This window comes from Geotrypetes seraphini, chromosome 11, assembly GCF_902459505.1.
Source record: "Geotrypetes seraphini chromosome 11, aGeoSer1.1, whole genome shotgun sequence".
NCBI classification, from domain to species: domain Eukaryota; kingdom Metazoa; phylum Chordata; class Amphibia; order Gymnophiona; family Dermophiidae; genus Geotrypetes; species Geotrypetes seraphini.
The window spans coordinates 39,432,866-39,452,865 of record NC_047094.1 but is presented as its reverse complement, the minus strand read 5'-3'; the positions used below and the strand labels follow the sequence as shown (position 1 = coordinate 39,452,865).

At 43.7% G+C, this 20,000-nt stretch overlaps 1 protein-coding gene across 3 annotated transcripts in view; it reads right to left on the bottom strand.

Moving 5' to 3' along the window:
* CARHSP1 (calcium regulated heat stable protein 1) overlaps nucleotides 1-13,686 on the bottom strand; it is a 44,795-nt gene extending 31,109 nt beyond the window's left edge. The window contains exon 1 of one of the 3 annotated variants that reach the window (XM_033915139.1): nucleotides 13,558-13,686. Coding sequence is in view for 1 of the 3 variants with exons in the window: in XM_033915137.1 (XP_033771028.1) it covers nucleotides 13,105-13,115 (11 nt within the window). In the remaining 2 variants the exon portion in view is untranslated. The other 2 variants (XM_033915138.1, XM_033915137.1) reach the window with 2 other exon arrangements.
* Nucleotides 13,687-20,000: the final 6,314 nt, after the last annotated feature.

Here is a 20,000-nt window from a genome sequence, read left to right as displayed (position 1 = left end):
CCAAGTTTAACAGTTTTCAAAATCAGATAATCACCTTCCAAATACAATTCTAATGGAAGAAGAGTTCCAAAGCCCTGGTACAAATTCCAAAAACAATCATTGAGAAACCTTCTTTCCGACACCTGAAGGTAAATGCATTTGCTTTTTATAAATGTGACATGAAGAACTATGATAAATGTCTTAGAAAAACCACTGTTTGCTACTTGTTCCCTATACTTCTTACCCAAAGTAACTAAACGTCAAAATATCTTACAGTATCTAAAATTTAAAAAATTAATTCAAATAAGATCGCACAAGAGACTACTTTATTTTTTTATTCAGCAATATCATCAGGAACTAGCCATACTTTATAGCTAACAATGGATATTTAAAAGTTTTTTTAAAACCACATTCTCCACCTGGCCATGAAAGAGTCAAACTTTTTTTGCTTAATGTTCCATCTGATATTTATAGTTGGATAGCCTTAAATAACGAGGGCCCTCTAAAGTAATTTCTTCATCCTTCAAGTATAAATGTGTAGTTTAAAAATTTGGGAGGGGTTACCTTTTTAGTCTCAATGTTCATATTTTAAGCATTTTATTTTTTAAAAAAAAAGGTAATCAGGCTCCTTTAGCCATTATTCCTGGCTAGAGTCACAAAAAAATTAGAAATTCTGCTGAATATTTAAAAATTCTGCAAACTTTATTCACTGACTGATGATTCAATATGCAAAGGTTATTATCCAGATCTATTAGAGGCTCTTTTACTAAAGCTTAGCGAGCTCTAAATGCTGCACGGCCCATTTTATACCTACGGACCACTTAAGACTTTTGCACACACAAAAAAAAAATTATGGGAACCCTTTTACCGAAGCTCAGCCTGTGCCAAATCTCCCCCGGTCATAAAGCTTAGCGCCTCACCAACTCATCATGCTCAATGCCTTCACCTCTTCTGCTGTCCCTAATGTCACCAACTATTTTTCCTGAGACCCCTTTGGCTTGAACCTTTCCAGAGACTCACCTAAGGTCATAATCTAATTCAATAATTCCCTACCTCTCCTAACCCAACCCAGGCTCAACCCTTCAGTTTTCCTTTGTTCACAACCTGTTCTCTCATTCCCAGAATCTAAATATCTCCATTCTAGTTCTCTTGCCCCACCCTACCCCAGTCAAGCTTTTTCCATCCCCTGCAAGATTCACAACTCTCTCTATAGAACTAAGGCTATATCCCATCCCCACTTTCCTTTCAACATTCTCCTCCAACCCTGGTAAGACATAAGAACATAAGAATTGCCGCTGCTTGGTCAGACCAGTGGTCCATCGTGCCCAGCAGTCCACTCACGCGGCGGCCCTCTGGTCAAAGACCAGCGCCCTAACAGACTAGCCCTACCTGCGTACCTTCTGGTTCAACAGGAACTTGTCTAAGTTTGTCTTGAATCCCTGGAGGGTGTTTTCCCCTATGACAGACTCCGGAAGAGCGTTTCAGTTTTCTACCACTCTCTGGGTGAAGAACTTCCTTACGTTTGTACGGAATCTATCCCCTTTTAACTTTAGAGAGTGCCCTCTCATTCTCTCTACCTTGGAGAGGGTGAACAACCTGTCTTTATCTACTAAGTCTATTCCCTTCATTATCTTGAATGTTTCAATCATGTCCCCTCTCAGTCTCCTCTTTTCAAGGGAGAAGAGGCCCAGTTTCTCCAATCTCTCACTGTACCTTTCTCCCTCCCCTTCCTCAGCCCAATTCCCAAGCCACAGCAGACCTCTTATTAAGAACATAAGAAAAGCCTTCACCGGATCAGACCGAGGTCCATCCAGTCCGGTGATCCGCACACGCAGCGGCCCATTTAGGTGCTCCTGATTGGAGACCCAGATATACCGTAGCCCTCAATATGATTTGCAAGAAGGTGTGCATCCAACTTGCGCTTGAATCCCAGAACAGTAATCTCTGTCACAACATCTTCCGGGAGAGCATTCCAAATTCCCAGCACTCTCTGTGTGAAAAAGAACTTCCTGACATTCATCCTGAACCTGCTGCCTCTCAGTTTCAGTCTGTGACCTCTTGTCCGTGTCACCTCCGAAAAAGTTAGTAAAGCTTCTTCTTGGTACATTTTATCAAATCCCTTTATTAATTTAAAAGTCTCTATTAGATCCCCTCTCAGTCTTCTCTGCTCGAGGGTAAACAGTCCCAATTTCATAAGGCGCTCTTTGTAGCTCAAATTCTCCTATCCCTTGACAAGTTTCGTGGCTCTCCTCTGTACCCTCTCCAGCAGGGTTATATCTTTCTTGAGGTATGGAGACCAGTGTTGTACACAGTACTCCAATTGCGGTCTAACCATTGCTCTATAAAGTGGCATTATTACATCTTCCGATCTACTCGTGATCCCCTTCTTAATCATGCCCAACATCCGGTTTGCTTTCTTCACCGCTGCCGCACATTGTGCCGAAGGCTTTAGGGTTCTGTTAATCAGTACCCCCAAATCCCTTTCTTGTTCGCATTTTGCTAATGTCGCCCCCAGCATCTTATATTCGTATTCTTTGGGTTTTTTTCCTAGATGCATCACCTTGCATTTGTTTATGTTAAAATTCATCTGCCACTTTGATGCCCATGCTTCCAGCCTGTTCAGATCCTTCTGGAGTTCCTCGCAGTCCCTTTGAGAGTCAACCGCCCGACATAGTTTTGTATCATCTGCAAACTTTATTATATTGCAAGTTGTTTCCTCTTCCAGATCTGTAGAAACCCATCCAATGCAACCTTTTTACTTCTCAACAACTATCCTTCCTATACCTTCCTTTGGCCCATGAAGTCAACCACGTTCTCCTTTGGTCCGAGCAACCAACAGAGTGCTCTTTCCACCTCCTTTGAGTCTATGCCGCCTATTGTGCTCCTGAACCCCACGCTGAAATCCACAGAGCAAATGCAAATTTGTACACGGCAGGAACTTCTGCCCAAAGTCTGGACTGTCCAGTCCCCACAGAAGACATATTTATGCTTTCCCTCAACAATATACAAGTGAACGCTATGGCATGGCTACAGAATACACTTGGAATTAAAGAAGTTAGTACAGCCTGGTAACAACTTTATAAATCACCACTGCCAGACTAAAGTGCATTCAATTAAAACCTTTTATATGCCATCAATAGGAGGGCAGAGGGAGAGTGGTGTGTCATTGAATGACGTTTAAATGCAATTAAAAAAAAAAAAGTCTTCAACATTCAAAGCACGATTCATCTTCCAGGTCAGTTTGCTTTATTCTAGAATAATCTTCCTACATCACAATAGACTCTTCAAAATAAAACCTATTACATGTAGCTCAAAAGGTCTACATTAGCATAATGGTGTGCTCTTTGACAGCAACAAAGCAAATCTGTGTGTCATAGCACTTAAGCAGTGAAACAAGAAGAAATGGGGGGGGGGTTGTTTTTTGTTTCAGTGCTAAGGAGTTAACAGATGACCTTCATTATCCATTCCAATTGTAGCCAATGTCATGTGTCTTAAGAAAAACAATGATGTTAAAAAAAAAAAACTGTTCCTTAAAACTCATTTGAAGATTATTCAAATGGTGCAATATAGAACTATTTCCCAAGGCTAAACTTCCAGCTGACAAAAAGCAAAATTGTTCCTTAAGAATTCTGTTTCTTCACTAATGTCCACAGATTACCGTATCCACAATTTCATGAACCTTAACTGCCTATATGCTAATGGTACTATACATTACATTCCACTCAAAAAAGTTATAAAATGAAAAAATTGCATTGTTCTATGAAAGCAGATCACTCTGCATTTGTATTCAATTCTACCCTGTTTTCCAATATACATATATAAATCCTTGGGGGATGGAAAAAGAAAAAATATATATATCGTGCTATCACTTACCCTCTCTTCTACTAAACCGCACTAGCCGTTTTAGTGTGGGGAGCCGCACTGAGTGGCCCACGCTGCTCCCGATGCTCAAAGAGTTCAGTAGAAGAGGTAGTTAGGGGCCATCACAAGAAATCAGCCTGAGCTGTCCTATTAATGCTACTCCTGGGATAATTCAGTACAAAAAAAATGACAGAACTCTGCATACTTTACCCATGTCTAAAAATTAACACAAAAAGCTTATTACTCAGATGAAGAATTTTAGTTATGTATTTGTCCGTCTCCTCAAAGCTCAGTCACTCTGCCCCTTTTTCCTTCTATGAGTGACCCTCACCAGCTTGAATACAACCTGACTTTCTCTTTCTGCCCCCTCCCAATGACTGATGCTCCTGAGCTTTCTCTATATACCAGCTTACTGGCTCCCTCTTTATTTCCAGGTCTCCTTCCCCATTCCTCAAGGGGCACTCAGGGAGGAACGGGTACAAGTGGATCGATTTTTCACTCCGTCAAAAATTACAAAGACTAGGGGACACTCGAAGTTACAGGGAAATACTTTCAAAACCACTAGGAGGAAATATTTTTTTCACTCAGAGAATAGTTAAGCTCCAGAACGCATTGCCAAAGGTTGTGGTAAGAGCGGATAGCATAGCTGGTTTTAAGAAAGGTTTGGACAATTTCCTGGAGGAAAAGTCCATAGTCTGTTATTGAGAAAGACGAGGGAAGCCACTGCTTGCCCTGAATTGGTAGCATGGAATAACGCTACTCCTTGGGTTTTGGCCAGATACTAGGGACCTGGATTGGCCACTGTGAGAATGGGCTACTGGGCTTGATGGACCATTGGTCTGACTCAGTAAGGCTATTCTTATGTTCTAAGATGCACAACGAAAATACTCCTGGAGGGACAGACATAAGAACATAAGCAATGCCTCTGCTGGGTCAGACCTAAGGACCATCTTGCCCAGCAGTTCGCTCACGCGGTGGCCCAACAGGTCCAGGACCTGAGCAGTAATCCTCTATTTATACCCTTCTATTCCCTTTTCCAGCAGGAAAATGTCCAATCCTCTCTTAAATCCCAGTACTATATTCTGCCCTATAACGTCCTCTGGAAGCGCATTCCAAGTGTCCACCACACGTTGGGTAAAGAAGAACTTCCTAGCATTTGTATTGAATCTGTCCCCTTTCAACTTTTCCGAATGGCCTCTTGTTCTTTTATTTTTTGAAAGTTTGAAGAATCTGTCCCTCTCTACTCTCTCTATGCCCCTCATGATCTTATAAGTCTCTATCATATCCCCTCTAAGTCTCCTCTTCTCCAGGGAAAAGAGACCCAGTTTCTCCAATCTCTCAGCGTAGGAAAGGTTTTCCATCCCTTTTATCAGACGTGTCGCTCTTCTCTGAACTCTCTCAAGTAACGCCATATCCTTCTTAAGCTATGGCGACCAAAACTGGACACAGTATTCCAGGTGTGGGCGCACCATCGCCCGATACAGCGGCAGGATAACTTCTTTCGTCCTGGCTGTAATACCCTTCTTGATTATACCTAGCATTCTATTCGCTCTCTTAGCGGCCGCTGCGCACTGTGCAGTCGGCTTTATTGACCTGTCCACCATTACCCCCAAGTCCCTCTCTTGGGTACTCTCATTCAATAACATCCCTCCCATTGTATAGTTGTACCTCGGGTTTCTGCTTCCCACATGCAATACTTTACATTTCTCAACGTTGAACTTCATTTGCCATTTTGTCGCCCTTTCTCCTAGTTTGTTCAAGTCCCTTTGCAATTCCTCACAGTCCTCTTTAGTCCGAGCTCCCCTAAATAGTTTGGTGTCATCTGCAAATTTTATTATCTCACACTTTGTCCCTGTTTCTAGATCATTTATGAATATATTAAATAACAGCGGCCCGAGCACTGAGCCCTGCGCAACACCACTCGTGAGCCTCTTCTCCAGTCAGAGTAGTTCCCTTCAACCCTACCCTTTGTTTTCTACCTGCCAACCAGTTTCTGATCCATCTATGTACGTCTCCGTCCACCCCATGGTTCTTCAGTTTCCGGAGTAATCGTTCATGAGGCACCTTGTCAAAGGCTTTTTGGAAATCAAGGTATATGATGTCTATGGGGTCACCTCTGTCCATCTGTTTGTTAATTCCTTCGAAGAAGTGTAGTAAGTTGGTTAGGCACGATCTCCCCCTGCAGAAACCATGTTGGCTGGTTATCAGAAGTTTGTTTCTTTCCAAGTGATCATCGATGTTTTCTTTTATCAGTGCTTCCGCCATTTTTCCGGGAACCGAGGTCAGACTCACCAGTCTGTAGTTTCCCGGGTCACCTCTTGATCCCTTTTTAAAGATGGGCGTGATGTTGGCCGTCTTCCAATCCTCCGGGATCACGCCTGTTTTCAGGGATAGATTGCATATTTGCTGCAGTAGTTCTGCTATCTCCTCCTTTAGTTCCTTCAGAATCCTTGGATGGATTCCGTCCAGACCTGGAGATTTGTCAATTTTTAGTTTATCTATCTGCCTGCGCACATCTTCAAGGCTCACTTCCATGAGTGTTAATTTTTCTGCTTGATTTCCATTGAAGAATTGCTCAGGTTCCGGTATGTTGGTTGTGTCTTCGTTCGTAAATACAGACGAAAAGAACATGTTCAGTCTTTCCGCGACTTCTTTCTCCTCCTTCACTACTCCCTTCCTGACTCCATCATTCAGCGGTCCCACCTCCTCCCTAGCTGGCTGTTTCCCTTTAACATATCTGAAGAACGGTTTGAAATTTCGAGTCTCCCTGGCTAACTTCTCTTCATACTCTCTTTTGGCTTTTCGAACCACACGGTGACATTCTTTTTGATACTTCCTGTGCTCTATCCAGTTTCCTTCAGTTTTGTCCTTTTTCCATCTCCTGAATGAATTTTTCTTATTACTTATCGCTTCCTTCACTATTTTAGTCATCCATATCGGGTCCTTTATTCGACTCTTTTTGCTCCCCTTTCTGAATCTGGAGATGTACAGATTTTGCGCCTCGCTCACCGTGTCCTTGAAAAAAGACCAGGCATGTTCTACCATCCTCCATTTCTTGAAAGTGTTCCTAAGTTTCTTCCTTACCATTTTCCTCATTGCTTCATAGTTTCCTTTTCTGAAGTTGAAAGTTGTCGCCATGGTTCTCTTTCCTTTTGGTATTCCTGCTTCAACCTTGAACTTGATCATGTTATGGTCACTGTTTCCCAACGGTCATACTATTTCCACTTCCTTTGCAGGTCCCATTAACCCATTTAGGATTAGATCCAAAGTGGCATTTCCTCTCGTCGGTTCTCTAACAAGCTGCTCCATGAAGCAATCTTGTGTAGCCTCCAGGAATTCTGTTTCCCTAGCGCATTTTGAGTTTCCAAGACTCCAGTCTATCCCGGGGTAGTTGAAGTCTCCCATAATGTAAGAATGTCTATAGCTACTAGTCATACATTTAGCAATTAAGCTGAACATAAAGTACAAAATAATGCATTAAAAGTATAGAAATCCAAAGGAAGCTCTAACACCCCCCACCCCCCATTTTTTTTTTTTTTACAACAGCACAGAGGTTTTTAGCGCCAACGGGCACGCTGAATGCTCTGTGCTGCTCCGGTCATAGAGTTCCTAAGAGCGTCAGGGCAGCGCAGAGTATTCAGCATAGAGAATGACACAGGGATAAATTTTCCCCGTCCCAGTGAGTTCTTTTCCTACCCTGCCCCTTTCCTGCAAGCTCTGTCCTCATCTGCACAAGCCTCGAATACTTTAAAATCCTAAGTGACAACATTCTAGAGCTGAGATTGTGATGTCATAATGCCTCATTCCACCAATGCCTAAGCTCTGTCCTCATCTGCACAAGCCTCAAACACTTTAAAATCATAAGTGCCCGAGGTTTCTGCAGTTAAGGCAGAGCTGACAGGAACAGCGATGGGATGGGGAAATTGAGTCCCTGTGTCATTCAATGCCCGCTGACGCTAAAAACCTCTTATGCGCTTTTGTAAAAGGGGAGGGGGGGCATATGTTCGGAAGGGGGCTGACACGCAAGGGCCTAGAGCAGAGGTGTCAAAGTCCCTCCTCGAGGGCAGCAATCCAGTTGGGTTTTCAGGATTTCCCCAAAGAATATGCATGAGATCTATTTGCATGCACTGCTTTCTTTGTATGCTAATAGATCTCATGCATATTCATTGGGGAAATCCTGAAAACCCAACTGGATTGCGGCCCTCGAGGAGGGACTTTGACACTCCTGGTCTAGAGAGACCTAAGGAATTACATCTGAGGAATTCAAAGTGACAGACAACGGCGGAAGGATACTAGCGCTCTAGAAATAATTAAGAGTAAACTGCATAACCAGGAGATAGAGGGACATGGGGCTCATTTTTCAAAGGTGCGCTAGCGTTTTTTGTGTGCGATATGCGCGCGCTAAAATGCTACGTATGCTAGCCACTACTGCCTCCTTTTAAGCAGGCGGTAATTTTTCGGCTAGCGCACGCTATGCACTAATCTTGTGCCTGCGCTAAAAACACTAGCGCACCTTTGTAAAAGGAGCCCATAATGAATCGTCTTTAAAGTATTCAGTTTTATAGGCCATATCTGAATATGGCTATAAAGAGGCTTAAGGTAGTCCAGAGCAACCAACACATGGTGCAGGCCCTACGAATGAGTCTGGAGCACCTAAATGCGTGCACCCTAGAGAAGGCAAGGGAAGAGAGAGTGAAAATTTCCTTGAATCTAACTAGAGTCCAATCCAGACCTATACTAGCAAATGGAGGAAAAGAACTTGAAGATTCTGATACCGTGTTCCCTCTAAGCTGAGCAGGTGTCCTCCAGCTGCATTGCTACCTGTAGGAGGCGGTGTGTTATCAACCACTATGGACAGGTAGGTTCCCTGGAGTCCTGCAGAGCTTGCCTGTCCCTCACAATTGAAAAATGTGACAGTAAAACAGCACCCTCTATTGGTGAGACTGTGGGTGGAGGACAATAAGACGAGGTACAGCCAGAAGCCTTCCAGTATGCCTTGAACTGCTTTATGCATTTATCAAACAGAATGAGAAGGTAAATAAATAAATCAGCCCCTATGGAAGGACCTCTGCAAGAGGGTAGGAGGAATCATTGGTGGTGGGGAGTGTAATTGAGACCAGTAGCTAGTACCATTCAGAAAAAGTCAGAGACCCATTTTTGGCAGCTATGGAACTGAGGAACCAAGGGTATTTGAAATTTTCACTGTTAGCCTTTTGGCCTAAAGTCAATGGTACAACTTCTGTTCCTTCATTCTTCTCCCCACTGAAGCTGTTAAGCAGATCAGGCACTGCAATTTATATCCTTTCTGCCTCTAATGCGAGTGGGAAGCTCATTTGTATGCTAGTTGGATGAAAAGTACACAACACTCTCAAAGTAGTTTTCCTAAACAAACATTCTACTATTTCAGCAGTAATAAAACAAAACACAGAATTACTGTTCAGAGGAGGAGAACAGGACATGAATTCTGAGATTTAGAACTAAGCTCCCATAACAAAAACAAATAGCTTTTTTAAACCTTTTTTGCAAAAAAGGAAGAAAAATAAAAGCCAAATTAAAAAAAAAAGTTTCTTAGTAGAGAAATTTCATCAGCCCTCCCGTGCCTTCCTAAAGCAGGAGCGGGAGCGCTGCCTCTTGCTGGCCATCCGCTGCCGTTCATGCTTGAGGGGGAAGGGTCAGTCGGAAAAGCCTGCATGTTCCCCCAGCTTCCCTGCTCTTACCTTAAGCGGCTAATACGGCAGCCTGCAGGATTGCTGGTGCTATAGCGATCCCTGCAGCTGCCCATCGTCCTCGGCGGCAAATTCTCTCTGCTATAGTCCTGCCCCTGCTCTGACGTCAGGGGCAGGATCGTGGCAGAAAGAACGTGCCGCTGAGAACGACGGACAGCTGCAGGGATCGCTATAGCACCAGTGATCCTACAGGCTGCCGTATTAGCTGCTTAAGGTAAAAGCGGGGAAGCTGGGGGAACATGCAGGCTTGCGGGGGGGAGCAGGCATTCGCGGCAGGGAGGCAAGCCTGTGCAGAGGGAGGAGGAAGGAGTAAAAAATGGGAGGGGAGATGCCAGACCTGGGGTGAAGGGGAGAGAGACCAAACCAAAAAGAGGGGGAGTAAAGCAGAGGATGGAGAGGTGCTGGACTAATGGAGAGAGAAATGCAAGACCAAAAGGGGAAGGGTACAAGAGGGACAGATACTGCTCCAAAGTAGGTGGGCAGGGTGCAGGATGATAGCAGGAGAAAGCCTGTACCTGGGGAAGGGGATACAAGAGGTAAGGAAGAGAGAAAGAAGAAGCTGGATATGGGGAGAGACATGAAACAGAGATAAGATGCTGGGCATGGAGGGAGCATAGGAACGGGGACACTACTGGAGAGGAGAATAGGGACAAGGACACAGAAGAGAGATGAAAGGGTAGTTGAGAAAAGGAGAAATGGTGAATCTGTGGATGGTGGAGTCCATCGCTGAAGCTGCGGGGGGGCGGGAGTGGATGGAGATGATAAAAAAAGGAAAGATGCCAGACTTCTGGGGGTGGGAAGGACAAAGATGGAAGATGGACGGTTAGCACGGAGAAAGAAGGAGAACCTGATGGGACCAACATGATTTGAATAATGACCAAACAACAAAAGGTAGGAAAAATAATTGTATTTTCTGTTTTGTGATTACAGTATGTCAGATTTGAAATGTGTATCCTTCCAGAGCTGGTGTTAGACCGCGAACGTGAGCTAGGATTTAACAGAGAGAGGAAAAGTATTTTTTGTTTGTTTATTTTGTTTATACCACAGCGCCAGTGTGGGTAGGAGAGGGCAAAGGGGGCGAAGAAGCTATAAAATAAACCCACCAGGATGTTTGAAAAAAAACACCCAATTGGGCAGGCAGGAAAATCGAATCAAAATTTTTTTCTCCTGAATCGGGCAGCACTACTCTGGATCTTGTGTTGCGAGTGTAAAAATAAGTTTGGAAATCACCGTCTTTAATATTCTATAGAACATGCAGAAGAAAAAGTGGCAGCCATGAGAAACACTTATTTTCGGGTTGTTGTTTTGGTTTGGTTTTTTTTTTTTGAGACAAGGTGTTGGGAAGTAACTGGCACAAAAACATCAATGCATGTAGCTATGAATATTTAGGGTTTCTTAGCATATTTTAATTTTTTACATCTTTGTGCATTCAACCCTATGTTCCTCTGTGTATTTCAAGATAAGACAAATTAAATGCAATCTCGTATCCAATACAGTACCAAAACCACCACCACAGCCATAAAAAAATAAAAAAAATCTAGTCCTTCTAAAATCTATTGTAAGGCTACAAAGGTTACATTTTAAGGGAAAGATTCTCAAAACGAAAATGTGCCTTTAACATGCTTGCTAAACCGGTTCCAGCAGGTTTAGCGTGCATGTATTTTAGCGGCAGATTATCAAAACGGTTTACCGTGATCTTTCCCAAGTTTTCTAGCGGTCTCCGATACTGCCTTGCAAATGTAGTACAACGAGGTAATTAATATTAAAATGAGCAATCCGGGCGATTCTCTATATTTGCCGAGTGATTCCCTAACCTCATTGTGCCATATCTGCAGCCAAAATCTGCCAATAGGTCTGAGCTGTCCTAGCTTTACTTTCTGATCAGTGTCTGAGTGCTGATTGGCTCAGCCTAAGACAGACAGGAAAGTAAGGTTTGACAGCTCAGACCCTCTCCCCCTGCCCCCCCACCCCCCAGGCAAATTAAAAAAACAAACCCCAAATTGAAGATCGGCAGGTACTGAAAGGAATAGATTCAATTAATAAGAACAGGTTGTTCACCCTCCCCAAGGTAGGGGGAACGAGAGGGCACTCTCTAAAATTAAAAGGGGATAGATTCCATACAAACGTAAGGAAGTTCTTCTTCACCCAGAGAATGGTAGAGAACTGGAACGCTCTTCCGGAGTCTGTCATAGGGGAAATCACCCTCCAGGGATTCAAGACAAAGTTAGACAAGTTCCTGCTGAACTAGAATGTACTTAGGTGGGGCTAGTCTCAGTTAGGGCGCTGGTCTTTGACCAGAGGGCCACCGCGTGAGCGGACTGCTGGGCACGATGGACCACTGGTCTGACCCAGCAGCACAATTCTTATGTTCTTAGATGCTCACTTTCTCCTGCTGTTGCCCAACCTCCCTCCCCCCCCTCCGGCAGGAGAGATACCCACTCTCTCCTGCCGTTGCCCAATCCCCCTCCCCCCAACTCTATACACACCCACCCACAGCGGGAGAGATGCCCACTCTCTCCTGCTTTCGTCCAACCTCCCCTCCTCACTTTATTCAGAAAGCTCCAGCTGGCAGGCCCATCTCTCAGAAAATAGCAGACCTTCTCCTTCACAGTGCATCCTGGGATGCACCGGGGAGGGGCCAGAGGCTCCGATTGGCCCAGGTTGCTTAAGGCCAACGATTTTCTATGGAGGGCAAAAAATTCCAGGGTTATCTTGCTCCATTAAAGTTAAGCTAACAGCATACTTTCCAGGGCTGGTATTAAGGGAGATGCAGTACCAACAGTTCTACTGCAGTTAACCAACAGTCTCTCCTAACGATTCTTTTTCATTTTCAAGTAGGACGCAAATCTTTATTCTCTCTTGGCAGCCCCTTCCATTAGGAGGGCCATGAGCCCTTTCTTAGAAGCAGCTTCAGACCCATCCTTAACCTAATAAATAATTACAAGATACTATATGCATGCAGACACATTCCAAAGAGCACAAAGTTATGCATGCATTTTTTTTTTTAATTAAATTATGGGATAGAAGCCCACACTGGGGAATTCTTAAGCGCGTCTGGGGGAGGGGAATAGAGAAAAGCAGTTTAAAGGCAGGTCAACCTTAAGCAAAAAAAGAAAACAAACAAAAAAAAAAGTAGAGGGAGGGGCAACGAGACCCAGCTTTTAAACAATGCAAAAGGAACTAAAGAAAAGCAAGCCCAATTGCTTCTTGAGCTGGTCAGACAGTTAAGCAGTCACCCAAAAGAGGGCTTTAAAATACAGAGAAGAGAGGGAAGAACACCGTGCAAAAGGGTATCTTATGCAAATCCACAAATACAGAAGGATGGAGAACTGACCACACACATTAAAAAACTAACCTTGCCCCTCCCCCCCCATCAGGACAATGAGTTTAACTGCAGTCCATCCTCGGAACAACGGACGGCGGGAACAGCTACCCTCCCCCCCAAAAAAAAAAAAAAAAAAAAGAAAGAAAGAAAATATGAACATTAAAAAAAATTAATACAACCCCGAAACGTAGGCATTAAAAACAAAATACATACTGTGCACGCATACAGCAAGGGCTTATTGAAAAATATACGGATTAAATCTGGGAAACAACGGCCTTTCCGAGCCACGGGCGCTGCTTTTGAGCTCGAGAAGCAACTTCGAGGCTTTCCCTAGCCTGGCAAGTCACCCCTTACCTCCTATCTCGAGCGAGCCGCGAGGACTGGAAGAGGGGGAGGGGTGAACATACTTCCTGCCTCCTGGTGAGAGGCGGGGCCGGCTGTGAAAGGAGGACAGAAGAAAGCGCGGGGAGGGGGGTGAAGCCAGGCAAACGGTGCAAATGCGGGAGAGGATGGGGAGAGAGGAAGGGAAGTGAAAGCAGAACATGCCCTCTGACCCTTCCAAAACGCGTTCTCCAGCCAGTTCCCACCTTCAAGAGCCCGGGGGTGGGGGGACTTTCTCTAGCGATTGGGTCCTGGAGACCACCACCCCCCACTCCTTTTTCTCACCAATACCATCAGAAGCAGATGGAGCTTATTTCCAGCCCTGGAGAGTACTTCTTGGGGCTCCTTTTACTAAGGGCTCCGCTTATCAAGCCGCGCTAGCGGAGTTAGCGCGTGCGACGTTTCATTACGCGCTAACCCCCGCACTGGCCTAAAAACTACCGCCTGCTCAAGGGAGGCGGTAGCGGCTAGCGAGGCCGGCGGTTTAACGCGCGCTATATAAGGAGCCCTAAGCCGCGCTAAATTGCCGCCCGCGCGCTAGATGCTAACTCCAGCATTGGCGTTAGTTCTAGCCACGTAGCGTGGGTTTAGCGCGCACTAAAATGCTCCGTGCGCTAAAAACGCTAACGCAGCTTTGTAAAAGGAGCCCTTGGGTTCAGAGAGAAGATTTCGTGCTAGCCAGCTGCATTGTCCTTGGTCTGAGTGCCATAAAAGTATGACACGATGTAAACCCACTAATGGTTTTGAGCCAGGATTAGCAGACACGCTGCGGTTTTGCCCAAGGCTGTTCTCATAAGCAGAATTTCCATTAGGACTGTGAAGGACTCCAATTACTGTAGCCCCCAAATTACTGTATAAGGATTAAAGCGTATTCTCCTGAGACAGAAAAGCTTTTGGAAAATGTTCAGCACTTATGAGTCTCAGAAGGTTTATATACCACAAAGGGTTCTATTTACACAGCAACAAAATTATGGCACAAACAGCCCTAAACATACGAACAATTCCCACCTGAACTACAACTGATATAGTATTAAGTAATGCAGAAGTCAACTGCTAAAAATGGGTCAAAGTATTTGGTATGCACCTATTATTATTATTATTATTATTATTAAAATAGAAGAAAACAAGAGAGTCCTTATACCAAGCTGCTGTAAAAGTTGGCTTTAGGGTACCCTTGTGTGGGTTTTTACCACAGCCGGAAAATGGCTGATTTTCTTTTTTCTTTTTTTTTCTCAGTTAATGGCCATGCGCTATTAAGAAGTGGCCATTAAATAAAATACTGCAAGAGCACTTACCGACACCAATTTTGTAGGCGGTGAGGGCTCATGTGGTAATTCTGCAGTAATGTGGATGTGCTGATTACTGTGGAAATGCCCACTTTCCACCCCCAAGTTACATGTGGTAAAACCCAGACAGGACTTAAAGACCTTGGTTTTCTATCCCATTACAAATCATAAATTTATACTGCTTTGTCGCCTTCTTATTACCCATCCATATCTCTCTGTCTCTCTCCCACCCAGCCTTCCATGTTTTCACCTTGCCCAACCCTCCCTCTTCCTGGGAGACTGTCTTTGAAATGCTTTTATGTTTCACATGAGGGGTTGCTGAAAAGTTCGCAGGCAAACCAACCAACTTCCTAAATTCTGAGCGTCATTTTGCCACTGTAGCTGAAAAGAGCGTTATCTTCTTTCGTTAAGTGCCAATTTTCAGAAACAAAATTCTATGTTTTTTGGACATTGTTTCAGATCATTGATTAAACCTTATCCGTGTCATTGTTTTCTTGGTTGGGCTGAAAACTTTTCATCACCCCCTCGTAGTGATATATGTCAACATTTGCTTATTTCTGATCGAAAGAAGAGTCACCTTCGAAAGCTAATTCAAAAATACACTTAGGGGTCCTTTTACTAAGGTGTGCTAGTGCGTCTTAGCGCGCGTTAATTTAAATGCTAATGCATCCTAACGTGTCCATTATATCCTAAGGACACGTTGAAGCACGTTAGCATTTAGCACGCTCTAAATTGGCTACCACACCTTAGTAAAAGGACTAGTTAGTCCAATAAAAAAAAGGTATCACCTTATTTCATTTAAGTTTTATTTTGTTTCTATATATTACCTTTAAAAGTGGACTAATAGCTACCGGTTCACAGACAACGGTGCAAAAGACAAAAGCGTGCGCTGACAATTGAGCACAGCGCACGCCACTGTGCCGCTCTAAATTACAGTTTTTAGGGGCTCCGACGGGGGGTTTTGTTGGGGAACCCCCCCAGTTTACTTAATAGACATTGTGTCGGCGTTGTGGGGGGTTTGGGGGGTTGTAACCTTCCACATTTTACTGTAAACTGAACTTTTTCCCTAAAAACAGGGAAAAAGTGAAGTTTTCAGTAAAATGTGGGGGGTTACAAGTGCTGTTCCCTCTAAGCTGAGCAGGTGTCCTCCAGCTGCATTGCTACCACTAGGGGGTGGAATATTTTCAGTCGCTAAGGACAGGTATGTTCCCTGGAGTCCTGCAGAACTTGCCTGTCCCTCACAATTGAAAAATGTGACAGTAAAACAGCACCCTCTATTGGTGAGACTGTGGGTGGAGGACTCCTGCTCAGCTTAGAGGGAACACAATGTAACGCCCCCACAATGCGGCGCGATGTCTATTAAGTAAAGTGGGGGGTTCCCCCCCAGGCCCCCCCGTCGGAGCCCTAAAAACTGTAATTTAGAGCGGCGCGCGCCTCTGCGCTGCACTCAATTGTCTGGGCGCGCCTTTGTCCCGGCGCGCTTTTGACCTGACACCATAGCTACCATACCATTTTACTTAAAATACATAGTGGCCTTTTACTTAACCTGCAGCAATGTACAGCTGTGCACGGAGATCTTCCACGGGGGCACAGTGCGAGAAATCTACTGCCAGGTCTGAGGTCTATATATTGTAATCCTGTGGGATTTAAATAAAAGGAAAAATCACCTGGTTGGGTTTAGGTCATGCATGGAAGGAGCACGGGAGCGGGGTCACAATAGCATTACTGTTTTGATATACTGGCTTCCTATTCAGTCTGTTTTTTTGTCTATTTATAACAACCACAATGAATATGTATGAGATACAGTGAACCCTCGATTATCTGGACCTCATTTATCTGGACTTTGGATTTAAGGGACAACATATTCGGCAGCGGGCACTTCTGAGAATTGAAGTTCGGGCATGCGCACTGACTCTAAAACAGAAAGACCTGTTTCCATTTCTAGTAGCAAATTAAGCAAAGAAGCTGAGGGTAATCCTGGTTATCAAATAATGTCGGAGAGTTAGATAGCTCAAGAAGTTATGAACCAAAAACTGACAGATGATGAATGTGATGAAGAAGAGCCTACAATTAAAAAAAAAAAAAAAATGAAACTGAGTCAACTTAGAAGTCATCTTGATGACTTGGTTTCATTTATCGACTCGTCGTCAGACTCTGAGTTACACCAATATAATTCTCATTTCTGAAATTTTACAGAAATTATAATTAATAAACAACAATGTTCCAAAAGGCAAGTGACATTAGAAACTGTTTTTTTCGACCAATACGAGAAAAAAATGCCCCAACCTGACTCATTGTCAACTGCAAGACAGTGAATTTGGTTTTCTTATGATGTGTTTATAAATAAATTTTACTTTTACAATATGTATTGGCTTTGTTATTTTTTTTATTTTTACAGTGTTTTACTCTCTTAAACCAAAAATGTGTCTATTTCGCCACCATTGTAGGGACATTCGGATTTTCTGGACAATCTCATTTTATGGACACCCTTTCTTCCCCAGCTGTCTGTTAAATCGAGGGTTTACTGTATTTATATGCAAATGTGTCACCCTTTGCCCCTTCTCCAATTGACACAAACTGCACCATGCCTTCCCCTTTCCTTTATTTGTTCAGTCTTTTTGAGAACAAGTCTCACCCCATTCACTATGCATTGGAGGGGGGGAGGGGGGAAGGGGGGATAGCTATGGACCAGATTGGCAACCCCTGGGCTAGTTTCTTCTTCTCCCTAGCTAGATAAAGGAGCCAGTGCTCCTGTGGGTCCCAGAGTAAGGTACCCATTCAGTACAGCTTTACATCTGCTCACTGGACTCTCCCTTGGGAAGAACTCAGAGTTTCAAAGTTTATCCTTAACATGACTCACCTTGGATCTAGCTAGTCATAGTGGTACTGTTTCTCTCTTGACTTTATTTCCTGTTTAATCTCTCACAACAGGATGTCCTGCTTTCTATATTAGACTCACTTCTTAAATCTTGCAACATGTAATTCTGATCCAGCTTTGAGCCTGACCTGTTCCACCTCTGAATGTACCCTACAAAAGGAAGAGGAAGTGAATTAATGCTGTATTAACTAATCCTCTGGGAGGTAGGGTATTCCCAGAGTAACTAATAGTGCATTAGATGTATGTGAAAGGAGTTCTGTAGTTAGTTCTGGAACAAAGTTTAAACAGAAACAATTCTACTTTTAATCCTGAGAAGTAAAGTCAGACTTCAGCTGGATTAGTTAATACAGTAGCTAGAGCTAGGGTTGCCATTTTAGCCTCCTCCAAAATTAATCAACCCAATATATTTCAACCCTCTTTTTATTTATTCTTGCAGACCTCTCACTCCCCTCCCCCAGCTGCATATCTCCCTTCTACTGCCTTCATTCCTTTTTTTCTCAGTTTAACTATATTGGAAGGGGGTTGGGTACCCTTGCTGCCACTATCTAAAACAGTGGTTCCCAACCCTGTCCTGGAGGACCACCAGGCCAGTTGGGTTTTCAGGATAGCCCTAATGAATATGCATAGAGCAGATTTGCATGCCTGGCACCTCCATTATATGCAGATCTCTCTCATGCATATTCATTAGGGCTATCCTGAAAACCTGACTGGCCTGGTGGTCCTCCAGGACAGGGTTGGGAACCACTGATCTAAAACAATCACATATATGGCCTCACAGGCCAGATCTGTAGTTACTGGCTAAGGCTATATTGGGGAAAACATTGAAGGGAGAAGTGTTATTTGGGCTGAGCTGGGCACCAGGCAGTCAGCATAGTGTCAACAATTACACTGCCATTGTAAAAGGACCTGTTGGCTGCAAGCCTTTTTTAAATAGAAACCAGCCAGGCTGGCCAAATGCCAGCTAATCAGCAGTATTAGGAAGGTTCTCTGTGTACCTGAATGATACCTCTCTTCTCTCCATTTCTCTCCACCCTTTCTTTCCCATCCATCTGTTTTGGGAGCCTGTCCTGGGACCTGCAGCTGTCACAAATCAGGGGAACAGTAGCAGGTTGGTGCATGCTTTATAGTCAATGGAATTGTAGAAAGATTTACGGTCCACTAATCAGTTACATAAACAAATACGTGCCTGTTAGTTTCTAGGGAAGGCCATAATATCTCATCCAAGTTCAGCTTTCTTGCCTATTTACACGACCAGACCAAGGCTAATGAGAAATACTTTTATTATGAAAATAGCAAAATATAATTCACAAGCCAGCAGCAATATCCAAATATTGTTCACAAAATATCCAATTACATATATGAAACTCAGTACATAATTATCACAACACACTTGCTAGATACCTAAGTAAAACTAATTCTTACACACACTAAACAATTCCTTATAATAATAATCCCTGATTAGCAGCAATCTATTACAGTTATCACCAAAAGTAGCTTTACAAGCATTATCCTATATCACAATCGGATGCACTTATCTAACCCCAGCTGATAAGATAATAAGTTCTTTATCTCACCATCTAATTAGGCCTTGGCACAAAATCAGGTGAAACGGAAGACGTCTCTTCTCAGCTTAGCAGATATAGAAATCCTTCTGTTACAGGAACAAGAGTTCATCAGCTACTGGTGCAGCTATAATTTAGGTTGGCAGCAAGGTTTCCTTGATGTGATGGAATTCAGATCTGTTTAAGGTCCGATTCACTCTCTCTCAGGCAGAGAGTCACACGAGGTAACTGTTCAGGTCTTAATTATTATAAAAGAGGTGCGTGGAGAATACCTGTGATGAGATGCGAGTTCATCCACAACTTAACACAGACTAATTATAATTAGCACCTTTTCACTTGGATCTCGTCCGATGACTTCTTCGGACCAATCCAGAAACAGAACTTAGATGAATAGCCTTTCTGTGTAAAGTCTCATACAGGCTAGGAGACACAGGCGCCTTTCGATAGATAAGCACAGCATAGGAGTATAACTCCCCCAAGATTCACACAGTCTAAGCATGAAGGCATAGATGGATGTCCTTGACTAGAATACCATTCTGGTACATACCCAGAATGCATCAGGCAGAAACAGCAAAGATGTTTTCTTCTTTCTCTTCTTGCAAGGTTCATGCTGGAAAGATTTCTTACAGACAATGGATCAGGCTTAAATGATGTCAGAGAGGCCTGACCTTCAGGTGCAAATAAGGAAATATCCCTACAGAATGGGGTAGGTCATAGGGCCATGTCCCAACCAATGTTATTCCTAACAGAGCATCGACAACACCGGAGCTTGTGTGTGTGGCCAGAGATTATTTGATCCCTCCAATCAAAAGACTGTTCTGCTGCCTTTGGCATGTTTGGCTCTACTTGTGCCCATGGAGGAGTGAGGCGGAATTCATCACCGTTCCTGTCACTGCGGATAACCCTGGGAAACCATCCCGTGTCATTCTTTAGTGTCTCTCTCAACCTCAGTCCTTCTACACCAGCATTCTTCAAGGCTTGAGGTCAGTGGTTGTGCCCATT